The sequence below is a fragment of the Dipteris shenzhenensis genome, chromosome 15, assembly GCF_047967505.1.
Source record: "Dipteris shenzhenensis isolate YYH24624 ecotype China chromosome 15, Dip_SZ_1.0, whole genome shotgun sequence".
NCBI lineage: Eukaryota > Viridiplantae > Streptophyta > Polypodiopsida > Gleicheniales > Dipteridaceae > Dipteris > Dipteris shenzhenensis.
The window spans coordinates 37,086,202-37,104,747 of NC_141610.1; the positions used below are offsets into that span (position 1 = coordinate 37,086,202).

The 18,546-nt window shown below is 41.4% G+C and overlaps 1 protein-coding gene across 4 annotated transcripts; it reads left to right on the forward strand.

Moving 5' to 3' along the window:
• Positions 1-431: 431 nt before the first annotated feature.
• On the forward strand, positions 432-16,346 carry LOC147893754 (uncharacterized). 4 transcript variants are annotated; one of them, XR_015542239.1, is made up of 4 exons: positions 432-2,061; positions 2,157-2,314; positions 2,418-2,520; positions 2,625-2,792. XR_015542239.1 is itself a non-coding variant. In XM_087386169.1 (3 exons), exons 1-2 carry the CDS (start codon positions 538-540, stop codon positions 2,283-2,285), a joined length of 1,653 nt encoding a protein of 550 aa, XP_087242295.1. In that variant the 5' UTR covers positions 432-537; the 3' UTR covers positions 2,286-2,314; positions 16,234-16,346. The 4 variants fall into 4 exon arrangements, 3 of the variants coding, with proteins under 3 accessions (XP_087242295.1, XP_087242293.1, XP_087242294.1); XM_087386169.1 differs by lacking the exons at positions 2,418-2,520; positions 2,625-2,792 and adding an exon at positions 16,234-16,346; XM_087386167.1 differs by lacking the exon at positions 2,625-2,792 and having other exon boundaries at positions 2,418-2,615.
• The last annotated feature ends 2,200 nt before the right edge of the window (positions 16,347-18,546 follow it).

Below are 18,546 nucleotides of genomic sequence, written 5' to 3' on the forward strand. Positions count from 1 at the left end.
CATGAGGAGGTATAGCTTAACCCGTTCATTTTCTCTCCATGAATAATCAATGGCTACAACTCCAAGGAGCTAGAAAGGTGGATGACAAAGAATAGACAAAAGAGGCAAAGCCGTGAGGGATGGGAAAGGAAAAAATCTAGGAGGACCTTTATCGTGCTAGAAAGTGGAGTGATTCGTGAAAGGAGCGAATTAGATAGAGCATTCAACCGCAGGTGATGGGATGGATGCACTCTTGGAGATTAGGATTGGCGAGGGCACGAGTGTTGACAGCCAAATTGCATGCAAAATAGTTTTTTAGATTGAATTCTCTTACCTAGTTTACTGCCATCGACCAAGTGACCACGTGGGCTTTGAAATGCCATCAAATTTGATGTTGACCTTTGACTCTCGATGGAGCTCTAAAAGCTTACCCACGCGAATCACGTTATCAAAATTGCTCCCCAGTCTCGACTTTCGTCTCCATTGTTGCAATCGCGCCCCCCCGCGCTATTAGCCTGCGAAAAGAAGTCCTTGCATCAGCCCTTCAGTCTCTAGACGATGGCCCAGTCAAGCTCCGAGAAGATCTGGATCGCTCGTACGTTCTCAAGCGGAAAGAAACGCGATGACGCCAAACGCGATGACGCCGATAGAGGTCCGTTGAGTTCACTTAAACGGATCGAAGACATTTATGCGCGTATGTTGGAAGTGAAGGAGGTAAAGGAAGGCCTGAAGAAAACCTTTCAAACTGCGCGAATAGCAGTTTTCGGAAGGTCTGGATCAGGAAAGACGACCCTCATCCGGCTGGTCATGGGCGATGCTGGCCCAAGAAGTATCTCGAGAGGAACGGCAGGGAGGCAAGATATCGACCTAGAATGGCACAATCCAGACCCAGAGCTTCCCATCGTCATTCACGACAGCAATGGCATGGACACCAAGGGACAAGAGCGTGTCGATACCATCAAAAATTTCCTGGGCAAGCATCAGAAGAGCCCCCACTTCTCGGAAAGAGTCCACCTAGTTTGGTATGTCATCAGCGCATCAGACTCAAGGTTTCTGGACGACGGGGACGTAATGAAGATCATTAGCGAATATGGTATCCCTGTGCTGCTCATAATGACTCACAACGATTGGAAAGATGCCGTTGACCAGAATGTAACAGAACAGAACCTCGACAAGCTGTTGAGCGACGTGAAAAATAACGAAGATGTGAAAAAGAAAATGGTCAGAATCGGTAATAGAGTGCACTTGGATGATGATAACAAGCTAATCGGTCTGGTGGATTTGAAGGCATTGAAGCTTCTGGCAAAGAGAACCAAGGAGCACATGGGTAAAGAGCTGAGGTACACGTGGGTCGCATCGCAGGCCGTCGACATGGATGGAAAGTTGGGTGCATCTGCGAAACTCATTGTGCGTTACAAGAGGGCGGCCGTCTTCACTTGCATTGTAGGGGCAATACCAGTTGCGGGCGAAATCAAACTCATCTGTTTATTTGTACGTGTTCTCAAAAGTTTGTGCAAGATCTGGCGGGTGCCACCAGATTTCGAGAAGGCTCTGTTCAAAATCGTCTTGATGAAGGAAGGCAAACATAGCGTCGTCCGAAACTTCCTGAAGGATATGTTGACGGCTGCAGGGTTAGTGGTCACCGTTTGGGCAACTGTTCTTACAGGGGGATTGGGAACGCCTACGGTTTTTGGAACGCTGGCTGTATCTGGCGTGGCGGATACCAGGGGCACCCAAGTGCTGTTGATGGCTTACTCCTTGTTGATATTGGGAATCATTTTGTATGTCAGGCGGATTCAGGTAGCTAAAGATAAGTGGGATGCAGATAAGTCTGTGGACAATTACATAAGTTTCTGCGAGGAGTTTGCCCAATCCGAGTATGAGCAGAAACTGATTAAAATTGCTCAGCAATCTCACTCGACTTGGGATACAATGATGCGCTCGAAGAAGGACCGTGGCAAGATCAAAACTCAAATAGTCCATTTCTTTGAGGACCTGACGCGCGAGAGGACCAACTCTCTTTTTACCCTCATGAAGAGTGATGATCTCAAGCCTGCAGGCGACTCTGACCAGCACACAAACGTATGAATTTTGAAAGGCATTGATTTCAAAGCATGTAGAGAATCTGTTTGTTACGAATGATCTTCACCTACGTAACGTCTGATGCTTGACTCCAGGCGCATCAGGCTGCAAAGGCTGAGGAGAACACAACTCGGCAATCTAGTGATGAGCAGTCTAGTGATGATGATGATGATGATGGAGGATCAGCAAACGATGATGATACGGGAGAGAGTGATTTTGAATAGTAATTAAAACAGTTGATGCTTCCACAAAGGTTAGTATTTTAAACTTGGGGTTTCAATTTTTCTAAGGTTTTTCTTGACAATTACATAATCTTTTAGCTAAACTATGACTAATATTTTTTACAACTGTTGTAGGTTCATTACATATAGTTTACAAGTTTCTGTGAACATTGGATTGGTTGAAGGTGATCTCTCGAGGTTCTTTTGGAGGAATAATTGATGCTTAAGACTCCCCTGAGTTAGGATATTGCAATACTAGGTTAGGATATTGATCTCTCGAGGTTCTTTTGGAGGAATAATTGATGCTTAAGACTCCCCTCAGGTAGGATATTGCAATACTAGGTTAGGATATTGCAATACTAGGTTTGACCTTTGAAATAGTATTGGTTTGACTTTAGAAACTATTAAATTTTTGTGTCAAGTAGCTTGGGAAGTGCTAAATCCAACTTGTTTTGACCAATACGATTGTAAGAATATCACGCTAAGATGGTTTAGCTTTTGGTGTAATTTAACATCAAGTGCTTTCCTCAACAATGTTTTACAACTTGATTGAAAAAGTGCAAAATGTTATCGAAATTATTGCATTCATAAAGATCTCAATTGGGACAACAATGGACCAAGTTGTGATAAAATTCATGGTCAAAACTAGGCTTTAACTAGGATACATAATGTCATTCAAATTTATGGTTGTCAATGCCTCATACTTTTTTTAAAAACATGAATTTTTATATGTAAGTCAAGGTTTCGATAGCATTCTTAATGGCCCAGATATGGACTTTGGGTCGAATTCTAAAAAAGTAGTAGTGGCATGAGGGAGTGAAGGAGGAGACGGAGGGACTGTGACGGGATGAAGGGGGAGGTTTCGCAAGAGGGCAAGTGCAGAGTTCGATCATCATTGATAAGGGAGTGTAGAGAGGAGGAGAATGCAAGGGGAAAGTGGAGGATCCATGAGAGGTAGAAGAGGGAGGAACAAGAGAGGAAGAGGGAGGAGGAAGAAGTGGGAAGAAAAGGAAGAAAGAATGGAAGTGAGGTGGAGAGGGTGGTGGTGGAGATGGTGGTGGTAGAAGTAGTAAAGAAGATAGTGGACAGATAGAATGATGGAGAAGGGAGAATGGTGGAGAGGGTGGTGCTGGTCATAGTAGTGGTGGAGAAGATGGTAGTGGTAGAAGTAGAAGTAGTAGAGAAGATGGGGGGGGGGGGGGGGTAATGTAGCTGGAGAATTGCAAAGAAGATGGTAGTGGTGGTGGTGAAAATGGTGGAGGGGCAACTGGTGGATTTTTGGAAGACACAGCATGCTCGCCATGTTCAAAATTTATCCAATTGTTTCCTCAACTATGTAGGAAAAAACTCGTCGTTGGCTCTTCACTGGTAGATTTTTGACCTTGAGAACTTCTCTCCAAAGACCTATACTCAACTGATGCTACAAATACATAGTTCAAAAGGATGCACAAATGGAAACAAATTTTGAATTCAATAAGATGGATTGCACCAAACCATACCTTGATTAACAAAGCTTGTCAAAGTATACAATAGCACCCATGCTACAAAGCATGAAGAGATGATGGTAATAATCTTCCATGTCCTTACAAAGGGATCCAATGGGACTTATGTGCTCTTGCTCAAGTTCACCTTGGATTTCTAGAATATATATCTTAGTATGGGATTTCTAGCACAACTTTCTCCTCACTTTCTCATGGTGGGATTTCTAGTACACTGCTCCAATGTCTAAGCTATGTCGCTCATGTAGTGTGACTTCTAGCATGCCGCTCTTGCATTGTGGCTCTAGGCTTTGGGCATGCAACTTCTAACATGTTACTAAGTACATATCTCCTTCAACTACATGGCAACTCTATGTTTACCATCCTTTTTCCTTGAATTTCCTTACTTTGTATCTCAACCAAGACTACCTTATCTATCAAGCTACCCCTTCTTCCCATATTGGCATGCCAATGGTAGTGGCATAAGTCCATGACTGATGCCATAAGTCAATTTGGTAATCATAAAGATAGCTCTTGATTTCTACCTACTAGTAAAGTTAACACCTACAACAATGCTATGCTTTGTCATTGAGGCTATCGATAGGTTTACCCATCACTCTAAGCTGGAGATTTCGGCTTGTGATGGACCGTGCACAGAGTATGAGCTTAGAGTTGAGTTCCTGAATTGGGTTGATGCTAAGGAGGTAGGTGCTTGACCGGATATAATGTTGTTAGAAGCATTGTCCTCCGGAGATCCTACGATTCTCCCAAACCTTAATTGCATGTAGGTGGGTCAAGGCGAGTGGACACTTAGCTAGCCACCTTGGTCACATCAATGGATCCCTCTACTAGTTAACTGGCTATGCAGGAGAGCCATCCTTTAGTGGAACCTTTGAGCCAAGGATACCTAGTTACCAACCGTCAAATCTTGTAGTGCAAAGCAATGAAAAAATGGACTTTGGGGGTAACACACTACCATGAACAATGCCTCCTCACCCCTCTATACCCAACATGGGTAGGTGGCACAAAAGACACTCCCTACCTTGTGGCTGCACCTACCCTATAGACCGATACCCAACATGATTGCGCTTATGCCTAGGCCATCACCAATGCAGTCCTTAAGGCCAAGCCCACCACCTCAAGTGCCATTTCGAGGGCCTAGTGGGCTAGGACCTACCAATTCCACATTTTCACGGCCAACGAGTTTCTGTATTCCATCTCCACTATTGCTTAATTATGGCACTACACTTTTCTTGCAAGTAAATCCTCATGTGCCACCAATGGTGCTCATAAACAAAGCTATGAGGAACTTAGTGCAAACAGTAGGAAGGGGGATGTGCCATCGTCCTTCACTGGAGGGATACCAACTCTTCAAAGAGTAAACCAGTCAATCATCTCCAAACTCATCACTAAATTCCTAGGTGAAGGAGATCCAATGTCCCACATGGAAAGGTTCAAGCAAATTTGTGAGACCTTCGGGGACAGGTGACTTGGGTTAGGTCAATGCATTCGAATTGAGCCTTGATGTTAAAGTTGGCCAGTGGTATAGGGTACTAAACCCTAAAGAGAAAATCAATTGGGATACACTTAGACAATCATTCATAGTGGTTTTCCCCCAGTGGTCCCAAATGGATCCCTATCAACCAACTATATGAAGTCAAGCAGTGTTGCTACTCAAAGGTTACCCCTAGCCATTGTACCAACAACAAAGGCCATCCCTGACCTTGCTCACACTACCAAATCCATCCAATCAAGGATAACAATTGATCATTCAAGGAGCCCCTCTAGCCAATCAAGGAAAATATAGGGCTCAAAACCTCCCATTGACTCCACTAATCTTGGTTCCTCATCCCCTACCACCTTGGATTACTCTTATGAACCAGGTAATAATTTAGGAGCCACCTAGTGAGTGGGAGAAACTAGAACACGCCCTATCAGCAAGTGACTCGTCGTGATACGAGAGTCCCCTATACTAGTCTAGCTATGTAAGTCATTACATCATGTAGGAGAAATAGTATATCTCCATGTATCAAATGGCTCCTTCCATTCAAAAAGCCCAAGATATGAATGCCTTGACATGTAGACCATCTATACAATGCTATGTCAAGGTCCCCACCACTGAGTTAGTGAGTGTCCCTATAAGATGCCAACAAATCAACCGGTGGCTTGTTTTAAATGCCAAGGACCTCCCTTCCTAATGGAACACACTCACAAGGATGATCAACCACTACCTACAACAACCACCACTAATATTGGTGCTCCATTGTGCTCTGGCTCTGCAGGGTAAACCATATTCACAAGTATCGTCCAATACGTAGGACCCCTAGAACGGCCACAGATCCTATAATTTGTTGAGTACCAAGAGGGGCCAAGTTTCTTCAATGTCTATAAACATTGTAACTAGGGCCCATGCTAGAGCTCTAAGCAAGGAATTCTATAAGCATGCCAAGAGCAATAAAATAGGTACAACAAAGCCCAGGATACAAACCGTACGGGTGTGGTAAAAGTAGGAAGAGAATCGGATAGAGTAATTATTCAAAGAGGGTCTGATGAGGACACAACTACTATATCCACTTCTTCATCTCTAGGACACACCTTGTCAGTTCAAAGTCCAACCAACCCACTGCCTAAGGGTAGGGACAATACAAGGGGGGTGCCAAGTCATAAGGAAAACCCAACCCCTAAGGGTTAGGGTGAATACCCCGACCCCACTATCGAAAAATAATACCTCGCTAAGGCACAACAGCTACTGGGATTGTCAATGGAGATTTGAGAAGTGGCTCAAGACCAGTAAGGGCACGGATATGGTCCATCCAAATTATTAAGCCCTCAATAGAGCACCTAGGGCCTCTCCCATCTTGGAAAAGGTGGAGGAGGAAGGATCAGGTGGCTCCTCAGTGGCACATTCACTCCTAAGGCACAAAATGTTCAAGGAGGACCCCACATAGCATCAAGTAGTAGAACAAGACCATATGCCCTTTCATGGCTTTGAAGAGCCACGATCAATAGGGTGAGAGCCAATTAACCAACCTTGAGATGTGGTCGGCTTAGCCACATTCTTCTCCATAGAGGTTAAAATGCCTATTGCTACACTGTTAAAAGGAAACCCCATCCTTTGGAAAGATCTCTATGATTGCATGAGTGGACAAATGGTCACCCCGAAGAAGGTGCCCACTGAGTAGTAGAAGCACCCGACGAGGAAGAGCTAAACCTTCTCAAGATACCAATCAATAAGCTAGGTCAGCAATTTGAAAGTGATGACACCAATGTTGTATTCCTGATCACCTATGCTTGGTAACCTATTTGTAGCGAAGTTTGACACTAATTAGGGGACTGCCTCTGTAAGTGTGTTCCAAGCCTATAACAAGAAGGATGCAAGAGAGGATCAGGATGACCATTGGTATGCTCCACTGCCAAAACTTGAATTCTCCCATAATTGGATGCACATGCTAGACTTGGTCATAAAGTCAAGGATACAAATGGTGCTTATGACTCTAAGGTGCCAGGTGCTATAGTCCCATTGAATATGTTTAATATATTAAGGGCACCTAAAGAAGGAAAGGGGGTAAGGAAGGTTAAGACCAACCTCCACTAGATGAGGTATGTCAGTGCTGTCATGGCACACCATGCGTTCTCATCAAGCTGGGGAGCCAGGTTGGAAAGGATAAAGGCCCCTTTAGGGTCTTTGAAGGTAGAGAAAGCCCCTCCACCCAAGGGTAAGGCTTCATCAAAAGCTAAGCCCCCACTCGAGGACAAGGTCCCCAGAGCTAAAAACAAAAAGAATTCTCCTAAGGAGAAGCAGCCCAAATCGAAGGCTTGGAGGATGACAAAGAGCAAGAAGCTAATCTACGCCAAGTCTCCAAGCACTTTAAATCCTACACGGTCCAAGACCATAAAATACTTCTCGAGCAAGCCAAGAGAACTGCCAAAGAGGGAAACCAATATGGTTATGATGGTCCGGTGAAGGTTAAGTAGACCTTGCATTTGAGGATGATGGTATGCCTCTCGAGGTCTTTCAACATACATCCAAATGATGGATGATATCAGGTCAGTTAGTCAAAGGTTCTATCTGATGAATCCCAAGTACGCGATGATTGTGAGGGAAGCAATATAAAAACTCATCAACATGGGATTCATCTACGAGATCAAACATATGGATTGGGTATCACCATAGTCATTGAGCTAAAAAAGAACGGCAAAATTGTAATATGTGTCAATCTTAAAAAAGTTCAATGCTTATATGTATAAAGACCACTATCCACTGCCCTTTAGAGAGCATGTGTTAGAGAGGGTCACAAGAAAGGAAGATTATACCTTCCTAGATGGATTTTCTAGGTACAACTAGGTATCCATAGCACCTGTGGATCATCATAAGATTTGCCATGGAATGGGGAGTCTGTGCTTCTAGAGTGATGCTCTTTGGGCTGACTAATTCTCTCGTCACATTCCAAAGGTTAATAATCATAGCCTTCAAGGAATATTTAAGGGATTTCCTAGAGCTATTATTGGAAAAATAATAGCTGGATGACAGCTATCTTTATGTACTTTAGTTAGTGGCTCAGTTAGTATGCCACCTAGGTTAGCTGAGTTTGGTTTGAGACCCACATATAGGGTTCATCTATTCCTTTTGTACTAAGAGAGAGAGAGTTCTTTTGGTTTTCACAACTAAGAAGAGGAAAACTATTTTCAGCCTCCACCTTTGTGTGTATTCCCCCATTGTGTATGTGAGAAAGCTGCAAGTGAGACTCCTTACCTCTCTCCCACCCTCTTCACATGGTATCAGAGCCAAGTTCGTGGTAAGGAGCTCAAGGAAGCAAACCAAGTTCGTGGTGTCTTGGTAAGAGGATCAGTGTCGCTTTCCTTTTTTCGAGTTTGGGAGCAAATCTCTGCAAGTAGCACAGCCGAAAAGTGCAAGAGTGCACTGTCTCAGATTGGGACGCCCTTCGCAAAATACAGCAAGAGGGTAGTATATGCTACGATAAAGCGCAAAGCCCCGGCTGACATTATTTTTTTGATTCGAGGCCGTTTCGGGGCCCGTTTTGGTGGCAGAAGTTTTCCGCAGGCACTTAGATAAGTGCCTTGTTTTGGCTACGCGACCATTGTTCTGTAGGTCGGTGAAAAGTTACCGCAGAAATTGCATCGTATGCCTATGCGCAGAGATATTGGGAGTGACAGAATCATTCTTATTGCCTGTTGATGCAAAATCATCACTAGGAAGTGACTGTGTGGTCAAATACCACTTTCGTCAGTTTTGTAGATCTGCCCTTGTGAGATAGAAATTGTTGTTTTTGCAGTGATAGAATATTTTTTCAGTGTTCTGTAATGGCGTCTGATGCTCTTTCATAGATAGTCACTGAAAATCTTGACAAGAACAACTTCCAAGCATGGAAGTTTAGAATGACGAATTTCCTTAAGGGAAAAGCCTATTGGGAGTTCATTACTAGAGCTGAACAAGAACCAGTTATTCCTAATGTTCCCAATCAATAGGAGTTGCAGGCATTTAAAGGATGGCATGAGAGCCAGAAAAGTTATGTACTGGTTGTCTATCAGTATTTCAGATTCTATGATTGTGCATATTCAGGATGCAAGCACGCCGAAGGAGGCGTGGGATACTTTGACAAAAATGTACAGCACAAATATGCAAGCCAAGAAAATGCAGCTCAAGCAGGAGTTGCATAATGTGTAGAGAGAAAATATGAGCATCAATGACTACCACATGAAGGTAAAGAAGATTGCAGATGCACTTGCTTCCATTGGGTCACCTGTGGAAGATGATGATTTAGTTTCTGTGACCTTGAATGGTCTAGGAAAGGATTATGCACAGTTTCGGACATCCATTGCTATCCGTGAAAAATTTCCTGATTTTGAGGAGTTGATTTCTCTTCTAATTTCTAAAGAGCAGAGAAATGGTGGTGCATCTTCTTCAGGAGGAACTTCAAAAGAAACTGTCTTCTACTCAAATGCTGGAAGAAGTAGAGGTAGAGGTAGAGCAGGCCGCAATTTGGAGGCCATGGCAGAAATCAGAATATGTAGCAAATTCAAGAAAACCAGTCCTATGGAGGACGCACCAATTGCCTAAGTTCAAGGTTGCAGAAATGCATAAGGTATGTGAAGCCTGCCAATTTGAAAAACATGCAAGGAAACCATTTCCAAGACATGTTCAAGAGAGTAAGAGGCCATTGGAATTAATCCACTCTGATGTGTGGACTACTAAAGCTGCATCTATTGGAGGCTGTCATTATTTTATCACTTTTATTGATGACTACAGCAGAAAAGTTTGGGTGTATTTTATGAAAAAGAAAAGTGAAGTGCTTGGGCATTTCAAAGCTTTTAAAGCTATGATTGAAAAAGAAACAAGCTTGCAAATAAAATGCCTAAGGTCAGATGGAGGGGGAGAGTACCTCTCAAATGAGTTTGCAAGGTTCCTACAGGAGCATGGCATAAAGCAGCAATATCCATGCAATCATACCCCACAGCAAAATGGACTTGCAGAAAGGAAAAATATGCATATTGGAGAGGTAGCTCATGCCATGCTCAACGAAAAAGACCTGCCAAATTTTTATTGGGCTGAAGTAGTTGCTACAGTAGTCTACATAATGAACAGGACTCCCACTACAGCAATACATGGCAGGATGCCAGAGGAGAGGTATACTGGTAGGAAACCTTATATTTCTCATTTGAAAGTTTTTGGTTGCATTGCCTATGTTCATGTGCCAGATGAGTTGAGATCCAAGTTGAATCCAAAAGCTGAGAAGTGCATCTTTATTGGATATTCTTTGCAACAGAAAGGGTATAGATGCTATAATCCTTCTACTCGTAAGTTTACAGTGAGCGGAGATGTTGTTTTTGATAAGATGAGCAGCTGGTATAAACCAATAAATGTGATTGATGATGTAGATGCACAAAATGGTAATACTGCACAGAATTCACAGCAGCAATCACAAAATATTAGTGGACCTGTAGTGTCCTCTAGTAGTGGTTCACATACTTCACCATGGACAGGCAGATTGAGATCGGGAGAATCTCCTCAAAGCAATGCAGATAGTGGTATGCAAGTATCATGAAAAGGAAAAGAGAAAGTAGATCAGCCCATGGGTGATGTGAATGCAAGTCATTCTTATGTGGATGGTGAATCCAGTGGCTCAGAACAGGGCCTTGATGATTTGGATATTCCTTCTGTTGTTACACTTGGAGTAAGGAAGACAAGGGATGTTTTGAGAGCACCTGGTAGTGAGCCTAGTTTGCGCAGGTCTACCAGAGTCAAGTATCCTGTGGATAGGCTGAAATATCATGGATTTACAGCCATTCACTATGCCTATATGGTCAAAGTGATACAAGAACCAGAACCCACTTCTTTTGAGCAAGCCATGGGAAAAGAAAAATGGGAGAAAGCCATGGATGAAGAAATGGATGCCTTGAAGCAAATGCTACATGGGAATTGGTGCCTTTGCCTAAAGACAAGAATGCAATTGGCTGCAAGTGGGTTTATAAGGTGAAGCACAATGCAGATGGTTCTGTGAGCAGATACAAGGCAAGATTAGTTGTCAAGGGGTATGCACAGACATATGGCATTGATTATGAAGAAACATTTAGTCCAGTTGCAAGGATGGCAACTGTAAGAGCAGCCATTGCTATGGCTGCATCGAAGGGATGGTCTTTACATTAGATGGATGTAAAGAATTCTTACATGGTGATTTGCAAGAAGAGGTCTATATGGAGCAGCCACCAGGTTATGTGCATGTTGTTCATCCTGAGTTTGTTTGAAGGTTGAAGAAAGCCTTGTATGGCTTGAAGCAAGCACCTAGAGCATGGTCTGGCAAGATAGGACAGTATCTTGTCACTATTGGTTTTCAGATTTCCACGGAAGATTTCTCACTTTATGTGAGAAAAACAGAGAAAGGTATTATGCTGCTTGTCATTTATGTTGATGATTTGATCATCACAGGTGATAGTGATGAAGATATCCTTCATGTGACAGTGCTATCGAAGCAGAAGTTTGAGATGAAGGATTTAGGAGAGATGCGTTACTTCTTGGACATTGAGGTGATTAGATCCACAAGTGGGATATGGCTTTTGCAGAGGCAATATGTATTGGACATGCTGTCCAAATATGGGATGACAAGCTGTAAGCCTATTTCAGTTCGTTTGGAGCAGAATGTGAAGCTAAGATCAGAGGTTTTACAATTCAAGGGGGATGGTAACGAGGAATAGGGAGGTGCTAAGGGTTTGTATGGTGGGGTCCAAGGAATTGTAAGAGGGGTGGTAAGGATTTGTAGAGTGAGAGTGAAGGAATTATAAAAGGGGCTGGTATTGAATTGTAAAGTGGGGGGTCAAGGTATCAAAATATAGAGACAAGTATCTCTGTCTCACACACACAAATGTGATGGGGGAAAGAAGCTTGGATGAGCTTTGTGTATTTGTTCAAAATGTGCTACATTGGAAAGTAATCTAAGTGTGGCCTATATACTCAACCACCTACTCATACACACTACATCTAATATACGGGTAGCTGGAAGCTAAGTGTGGCCTATATACTCAACCACCTACTCATACACACTACATCTAATATACGGGTAGCTGGAAGCTAAGTGTGGCCTATATACTCAACCACCTACTCATACACACTACATCTAATATACGGGTAGCTGGAAGCTATGTGTCCTACTTATTTCCACATGGCTGATCATCTACCTATCCAAAATGAGTTGGCAGATAGAGTCTAGCATCCTATACACCATGTATGCTAACACTCCCCCTCAAGCTTGTCATGAGAAGGATGAGTTCTTGAGCTTGCATCCCTTAAGAATGTACTCTCATAGCCTATCAAAAAGTACTCATGAGCTAATTCCATCATGAGAAGTTAGAGTATCTCATAGCCTATCGAAAGTACTCTAACTTCTCACAAGTTCATGCCTTCATGAAGTACTGTAACTTCTCATGAGGATGAGTTTTTGAGCTTGCATCACTTAAGAAATGTACTCTCCCTGGTGGACACGTGCTACAAGTCTTTCTCTCCATTGAGTGCTTTCTCACTATTGAAGTGGTAGTGGACCTCTATGTGTTTGTATGGGCATGAAATAGAGGGCTATCAGCATGCATGATGCTGCTAATAAGATCATAGTACAATGTGACTGGGTCCACCACATCATATCCAAGCTAGTAGCAACCATTCTACCTCACATGTTATAGTAGTTGATCCTCTGTACTCTACCTCTGTAGATGATAGTGCTACTGTTGGCTGCTTCTTGGAAAGCCAAGGCACTATAGCTCTTCCAAGAATGAAGACATAACCTGACATAGACCTCCCATCATCTACACATCTTGCCCAATTAGCATTCGTGAATGCATATGACTCTGGCTCTACATCAACACTGTAGTGTCCACCATAGCCAAGAGTATGCTTCACATATCAAATAATGTGTTTGATAGCATATAAGTATGGTTTCTTGAGTGTATGCATGTGTTGGTTGAGAAGGCCAACTGCATAACTGACAAGCCCAACTAGATAAAATAAGATCTGGTTGCATAATGGTAAGATAGATGAGAGACCCCACCATTTTGTGATACATATTACTATCCTCTATCTCATCACCCATGTCTTCCATCATCTTTGCATTTTCATCAAGAGGTGTAAACATTGGCTTGCATGCCATCATACCATACTTGGCCAACACATCAAGTGCATGATGACATTATAAAAGCTAAGTGTTACTGCCATATCCTACCACCTCAATGCTAAGAAGATACCTAAGACTACCTAGATCTTTCATCTTGAACTCTCCTCTCAACTACGCTTTGAGATGTGCAATCAAATCCTCATTACTACCTGTAAGAACCAAGTCATCCACATAGAGAATGATGTAGACTCTATCACCCCACCTGGCTAGTATGAACAAATAGGAGTGCGCAAGACATACTAAAAAACCAATATGCTATAAATTTGATGTGATACAGCCATGTCATTGAGTTTGCTTTAGCCATAGATAGCTTTTTGTAGCTAACACACTTTATGTGGAATCTTAGCATCCTCATAACCTGGTGGCTGAACCATGTAGACTTTCTTCATCAACTCTCCATGAAGAAATGTAGTCTTACATCCATCTAATGCAACAACCATCTTTTAGTCATAGCTAAGGGAACCACCATCTAATGCAACTACCATTTGTTAGTCATAGTAGCTAAGGCTACCACCGCTGTGATTATAGACATCTTGGCTACGAGACTAAATGTCTCATCATAATCAATGCCATACTGCTAGGCATAGCCTTTTGGCAACCAATCTATCCTTATACCTATTGATGCTTCCATCTTTTATTATAAACCATTTTGTAATCAATAACATTTTTATCTTCCAACATATCTACCCTGCTGCTGTGCTATTCTAAAGCATGCATCTTTTTATCATGGATGTAACCCACTCATGATTACTTATTGCTTCATCGAATGCCTTTGGCTCTTTTGCATGTATTACATTGTGTGGTTGCAAATCGATCATAGATAAGCCTTTGTACTGGGTATTTTGTTGAAATATATGTATGTTAGTACATGTAAAAGTTAGTGGTGACATTTATAAAATGAAGCGTGTGGCTAGGAGGGTCCAATAAGCATTCAGAGAATATTAGGCCAACAAGTCTTGGAGCTCAAGTGGATTCCTATAAAGCCACTAGAGATCCATCTTGTAAAATGATTCAAAGGATTATCTTTCATTCTATTGTGTGGTCTTCTTCTTATCCTCTTCTCCTATGGGAGCTCAAGATATGATTTTCCTTTCACTTGTTTCTTCCATTATCTCCATTGCTAGGAGTATTGAGTGATCTCCTTTCCTTTGTGCACTTATGTCTGATATCCTAGAATTGCAACATGGTATCAGAGACTTATGAATCTCTTGCTCAATCTCTACTACTAGATAACCTTTAGTCTTTCTATTTGTAGTTGCTTCCTCGTAGAAGCTTCTATAGTTGTTGCATAACTTCTTCCTAGCTATTGTTGTTGGTCCCAAAGCTCTACATGTGGAAGAAGTTGCCTCTCATACTAGTTCATCTTGCTATTTCATGCCAATCTTGGTTTGTGATAGTCGTTATTCTGCCTATCAACTTTTCCAAGGAGTATCTTGCACAATGCAAGAAGGCAATGCAAGAAGGCTAGACCTTATCATAAGCACAATGTAGCCAATGGTTTATGCTTCATATGTCTTTAAAAAGGATAGTGAGTAGACATCTATTACTACTTTTTTTTTAGCAGCTCCTATGGGGTGCCTAGAGCCTTATATGTTGCTATGACCATCACTTTATTGTGGTCACGATGTTCCTTTTGAGCTCTATCAATGGTTTTTTCCATTTCAGACCTTCAAGGACCTTTCTCATTCTGAGATATTGGAGTGTAATGCTCCAACACGTAAATGGCTCTATAACACACATATTGCTACTAATCATATTTTTCCCTCAACAATTGCTTGCGAGGGAGCTTATTTTAATATGGTTTGTCTAGTATGGGATTTGCTAGAGGATATGCTACTATTTAGGACACTTGTTTGTTGTTACAAAGTCATAGAAGTTTCTCTCTCACGTTTTTGGTGATGCTGAGGAAATTCTTTACGTTGCCAAGATTTATCATCACAGCTTTAATGTCCTTGTTCATCTTGGTTCACAAAAGTGATACACTTATATACAAGATAATTCAAAAGTATAAAAGCGAGATTTAATGTAGAACCTGTTTTAGTAGTTGAAATTAGGAGCACTTAATGTCTTTTCATTTTTGCCTTTTTTGTGATGTGGTTACTTTCCCTTATGATATAATATTGTTATAGTTAAGATATGACTCTTCGTGTCTATTCTATGTGGTATATAAAGATGCTTATTTATGTAATGCGGCCCGCTAGGCTAACCACTCTTGTTAATTGTTACATCAATCTTGTCAAAAAGAATTCTAACAAAGTTTCGTCACTCTTAGGTGTCTGATATATGTATAAACACTATGTAAAAAATTATGGCTCATTGAAATCATTTTTTTTAAAGGATTGCCAGATAAAATTTCAAATTTGAGTACTATCTAGATGAAACACTATGTTACCATACATTTGTGAGCATTTGTAATCACATGTAATAGTTTTTTGAAATCCTTGCATTTTTAGAAAATAGTCCTATGAGTCTACCTTAAGTTCAAGAGAGGAAATCACCAAAATACACATCTACAAATTGTGATTTTTTCCCCAAAACATCATAAGGACACTTTTATTTCTTGTTATGCTATCAAACTAGCGTTAATCATTGTAACTCTTTATCCAAATGATATCTCTCTAGTACATGGGTTAGACTCTTCCATATCATTTCTATAAGGCATTGGTAAGACCCCCTATTTTATCCTTGATGTCACACACTTCCACATGTATGTGATAAGGTTGGAGAGATGGAAGCGTAGGATGCATGCCTAATACATGATAACCATGTAGCATGAAGGACATGTGTGGTTTATAGGTCTACCAATGCTGGTGATATGGTCGTCGATCCGACTAGAGGAACACCCACATGGAAGGTTATCAAAGCATGCTTGGTAGGCATGTGAATTTGTGTGAGTGGCAACCCGTGTAAGTGTACCTAAGTGTGTTTTCGTAACTCCATTTGCAAGAGAGCTATCCTTGTAAAAGCCTATTTTCATAAAGGCTTATCCCTATGATTAGTGTGCTCTCCATGGCCATGTAGGCCATTGAGGGGCCATTGAGGGGCCATTGAGGGGGGGTGTTGAAATATTTGTATGTTACTACATGTAAAAGTGGTGATACTTGGAAAACTACGCATGTGGCTAGGAAGGTCCAACAAGCATGTGGAGAATATTAGGCTATCAAGTCCTGGAGCTCAAGTGGCTTCCTATAAAGCTACCATGAGGTCCATACTGTAAAATGGCTAATAATCAAAGGATTTCTTTGATTCTATTGTGTGCTCTTCTCCTTATCCTCTTCTCTCCTATCCCATGCTCAATGATCTTGTTTTCTTTGTGCACTTAACTCTAAGATCCTTGAATTGCAACATATTCTACCCGAATAGACCTATGAGGTAAATAAGGGTAAAGGACCTTCCAATGTACCTCTTGCATGAGGTTGTGTGCTGACTTTTTGCTGAAAATAAGTGGTACCAGCATTAACATTATGACCAATATTTGTGCTTCCCATCTCATGCATATCTGGGCTAATGGGCGCTGAACATGTATCATTGAAGTCTCAAGCATGTGATAGATTCAAAGATACCATATTAGGCATACTCCTGGCACTTCTTATATTTCATGTGTTACCTAAGTTTCTCTATAACCAACCTGACCAATGACCATGGATTCACATTTCCAATGGTAGAAACCCCACTTGCACTAATCAACATGTGGATGCCCATTCACCTATATCTCAAGCAGATCAATGCATAAATTTGGAACTACATGTTGTGGCTTATACTACTAGTTGTCAAGATCATCAAACACAACATCGTGGATTGATGTGAAGCTCCATTAAGAAACGACAGAGCTCTTTTAGGTTGGACAAAAAATTGAGATCCCCCAATGAGAAAGAGCCAACGTTACGTTGGAAATGCTTTTCCTTTTTAAAAAACAAGACTTTATCTCTCTAAAGATGCCCAATACATTGACATTTTGAAGCTTTTGGTCTTGTTTTTTAGTGTATCATAAATGCTACATCAAATTGCAAAAAATCTAAATAAACATTTTCAAGTTTCCACTCGAGTACTTTTCAGTTGCTACGTCTAAGGGCCCAAATGGCTTTCTACTATTTCGATGTGGAGTTTAGTGTTTTTGGCATCACCATTGTGGCAAAAACCCCCAAAATGCTTTCTTCAGCACAATCCCCTTTTGGTGCCTATTTGATCATTTTGCCCCCCTCGAGCATCCAAAAGAGGCAAAATGACCAAGATAGCAGGCACCAGAAAAAAATTAGATTGAAGAAAGCATTTATGTTGAAGAAAGCATTTTGGGGGTTTTTGTTCACTTTAGACACAATGGTGATGCCAAAAACAATAAATTCCACACCAAAATAGTAGAAATCCATTTGGGTCCTTGGACATAGCATTTATGACACACTAAAAAACACTCGAGCGGGAACTTCAAAATGTCAATTTATCTTTTTTGCAACTATACCTCCAATTGAATGATTGACCATACAAATCTATGCTTCTCACTATAAATTTTTAACTTTGAACAACCAAGAAAATAAGAAAATCATGGATTTCTTATAGGGCCCCAAAAGGAGCACTGTGTTTTCCTAATGAATATCCCAAAAGTACCCTTGCATGTTTAACTCATTTAATAATGCACACCCAACTTTTGCAATGCTCCAATTTTTTCTTTATATAACACTATTTTGCTCAGATGTATACACACATGAGGCCTACCTTTTAATGGCATGCTACTGCAAATAAGAGGTAAACTCCTTTGACATATACTCTCTACCTCCATCTGAATGGATGGTCACAATGCATTGACCTGTCTCCTTCTCTACCATGACCAAAAATTTGAACTTTTCAGAGACTTTAGAATTGTCCCTTAAGAAATGAAGCTGGGTTTACATGAAATTTTATCAATGAAGGACACACAATATTTTAGCCTGCTTATGCTAGGCTATGATGCCATCCAAATATCTGTATGTACAAGCTCCAAGTCTTTGTGAGCTCTCTTTCTTTCATGTGAAAATGATTTGCATGCCTGTCTAACAAACTAGTAGGCACTACATACACATGATGGCGTACTCACATTGAACCTTGGCACTTCTGTGACCACACCTGAGCTTGGGA

Excerpts from the sequence above, each read along its gene's own strand:
- LOC147893754 (XM_087386169.1), top strand. The coding sequence starts at position 538 with ATGGCCCAGTCAAGCTCCGAGAAGATCTGGATCGCTCGTACGTTCTCA. Across the intron at positions 2,062-2,156 it reads ACTCTGACCAGCACACAAAC|GCGCATCAGGCTGCAAAGGC; the intron begins GTATGAATTTTG and ends GCTTGACTCCAG.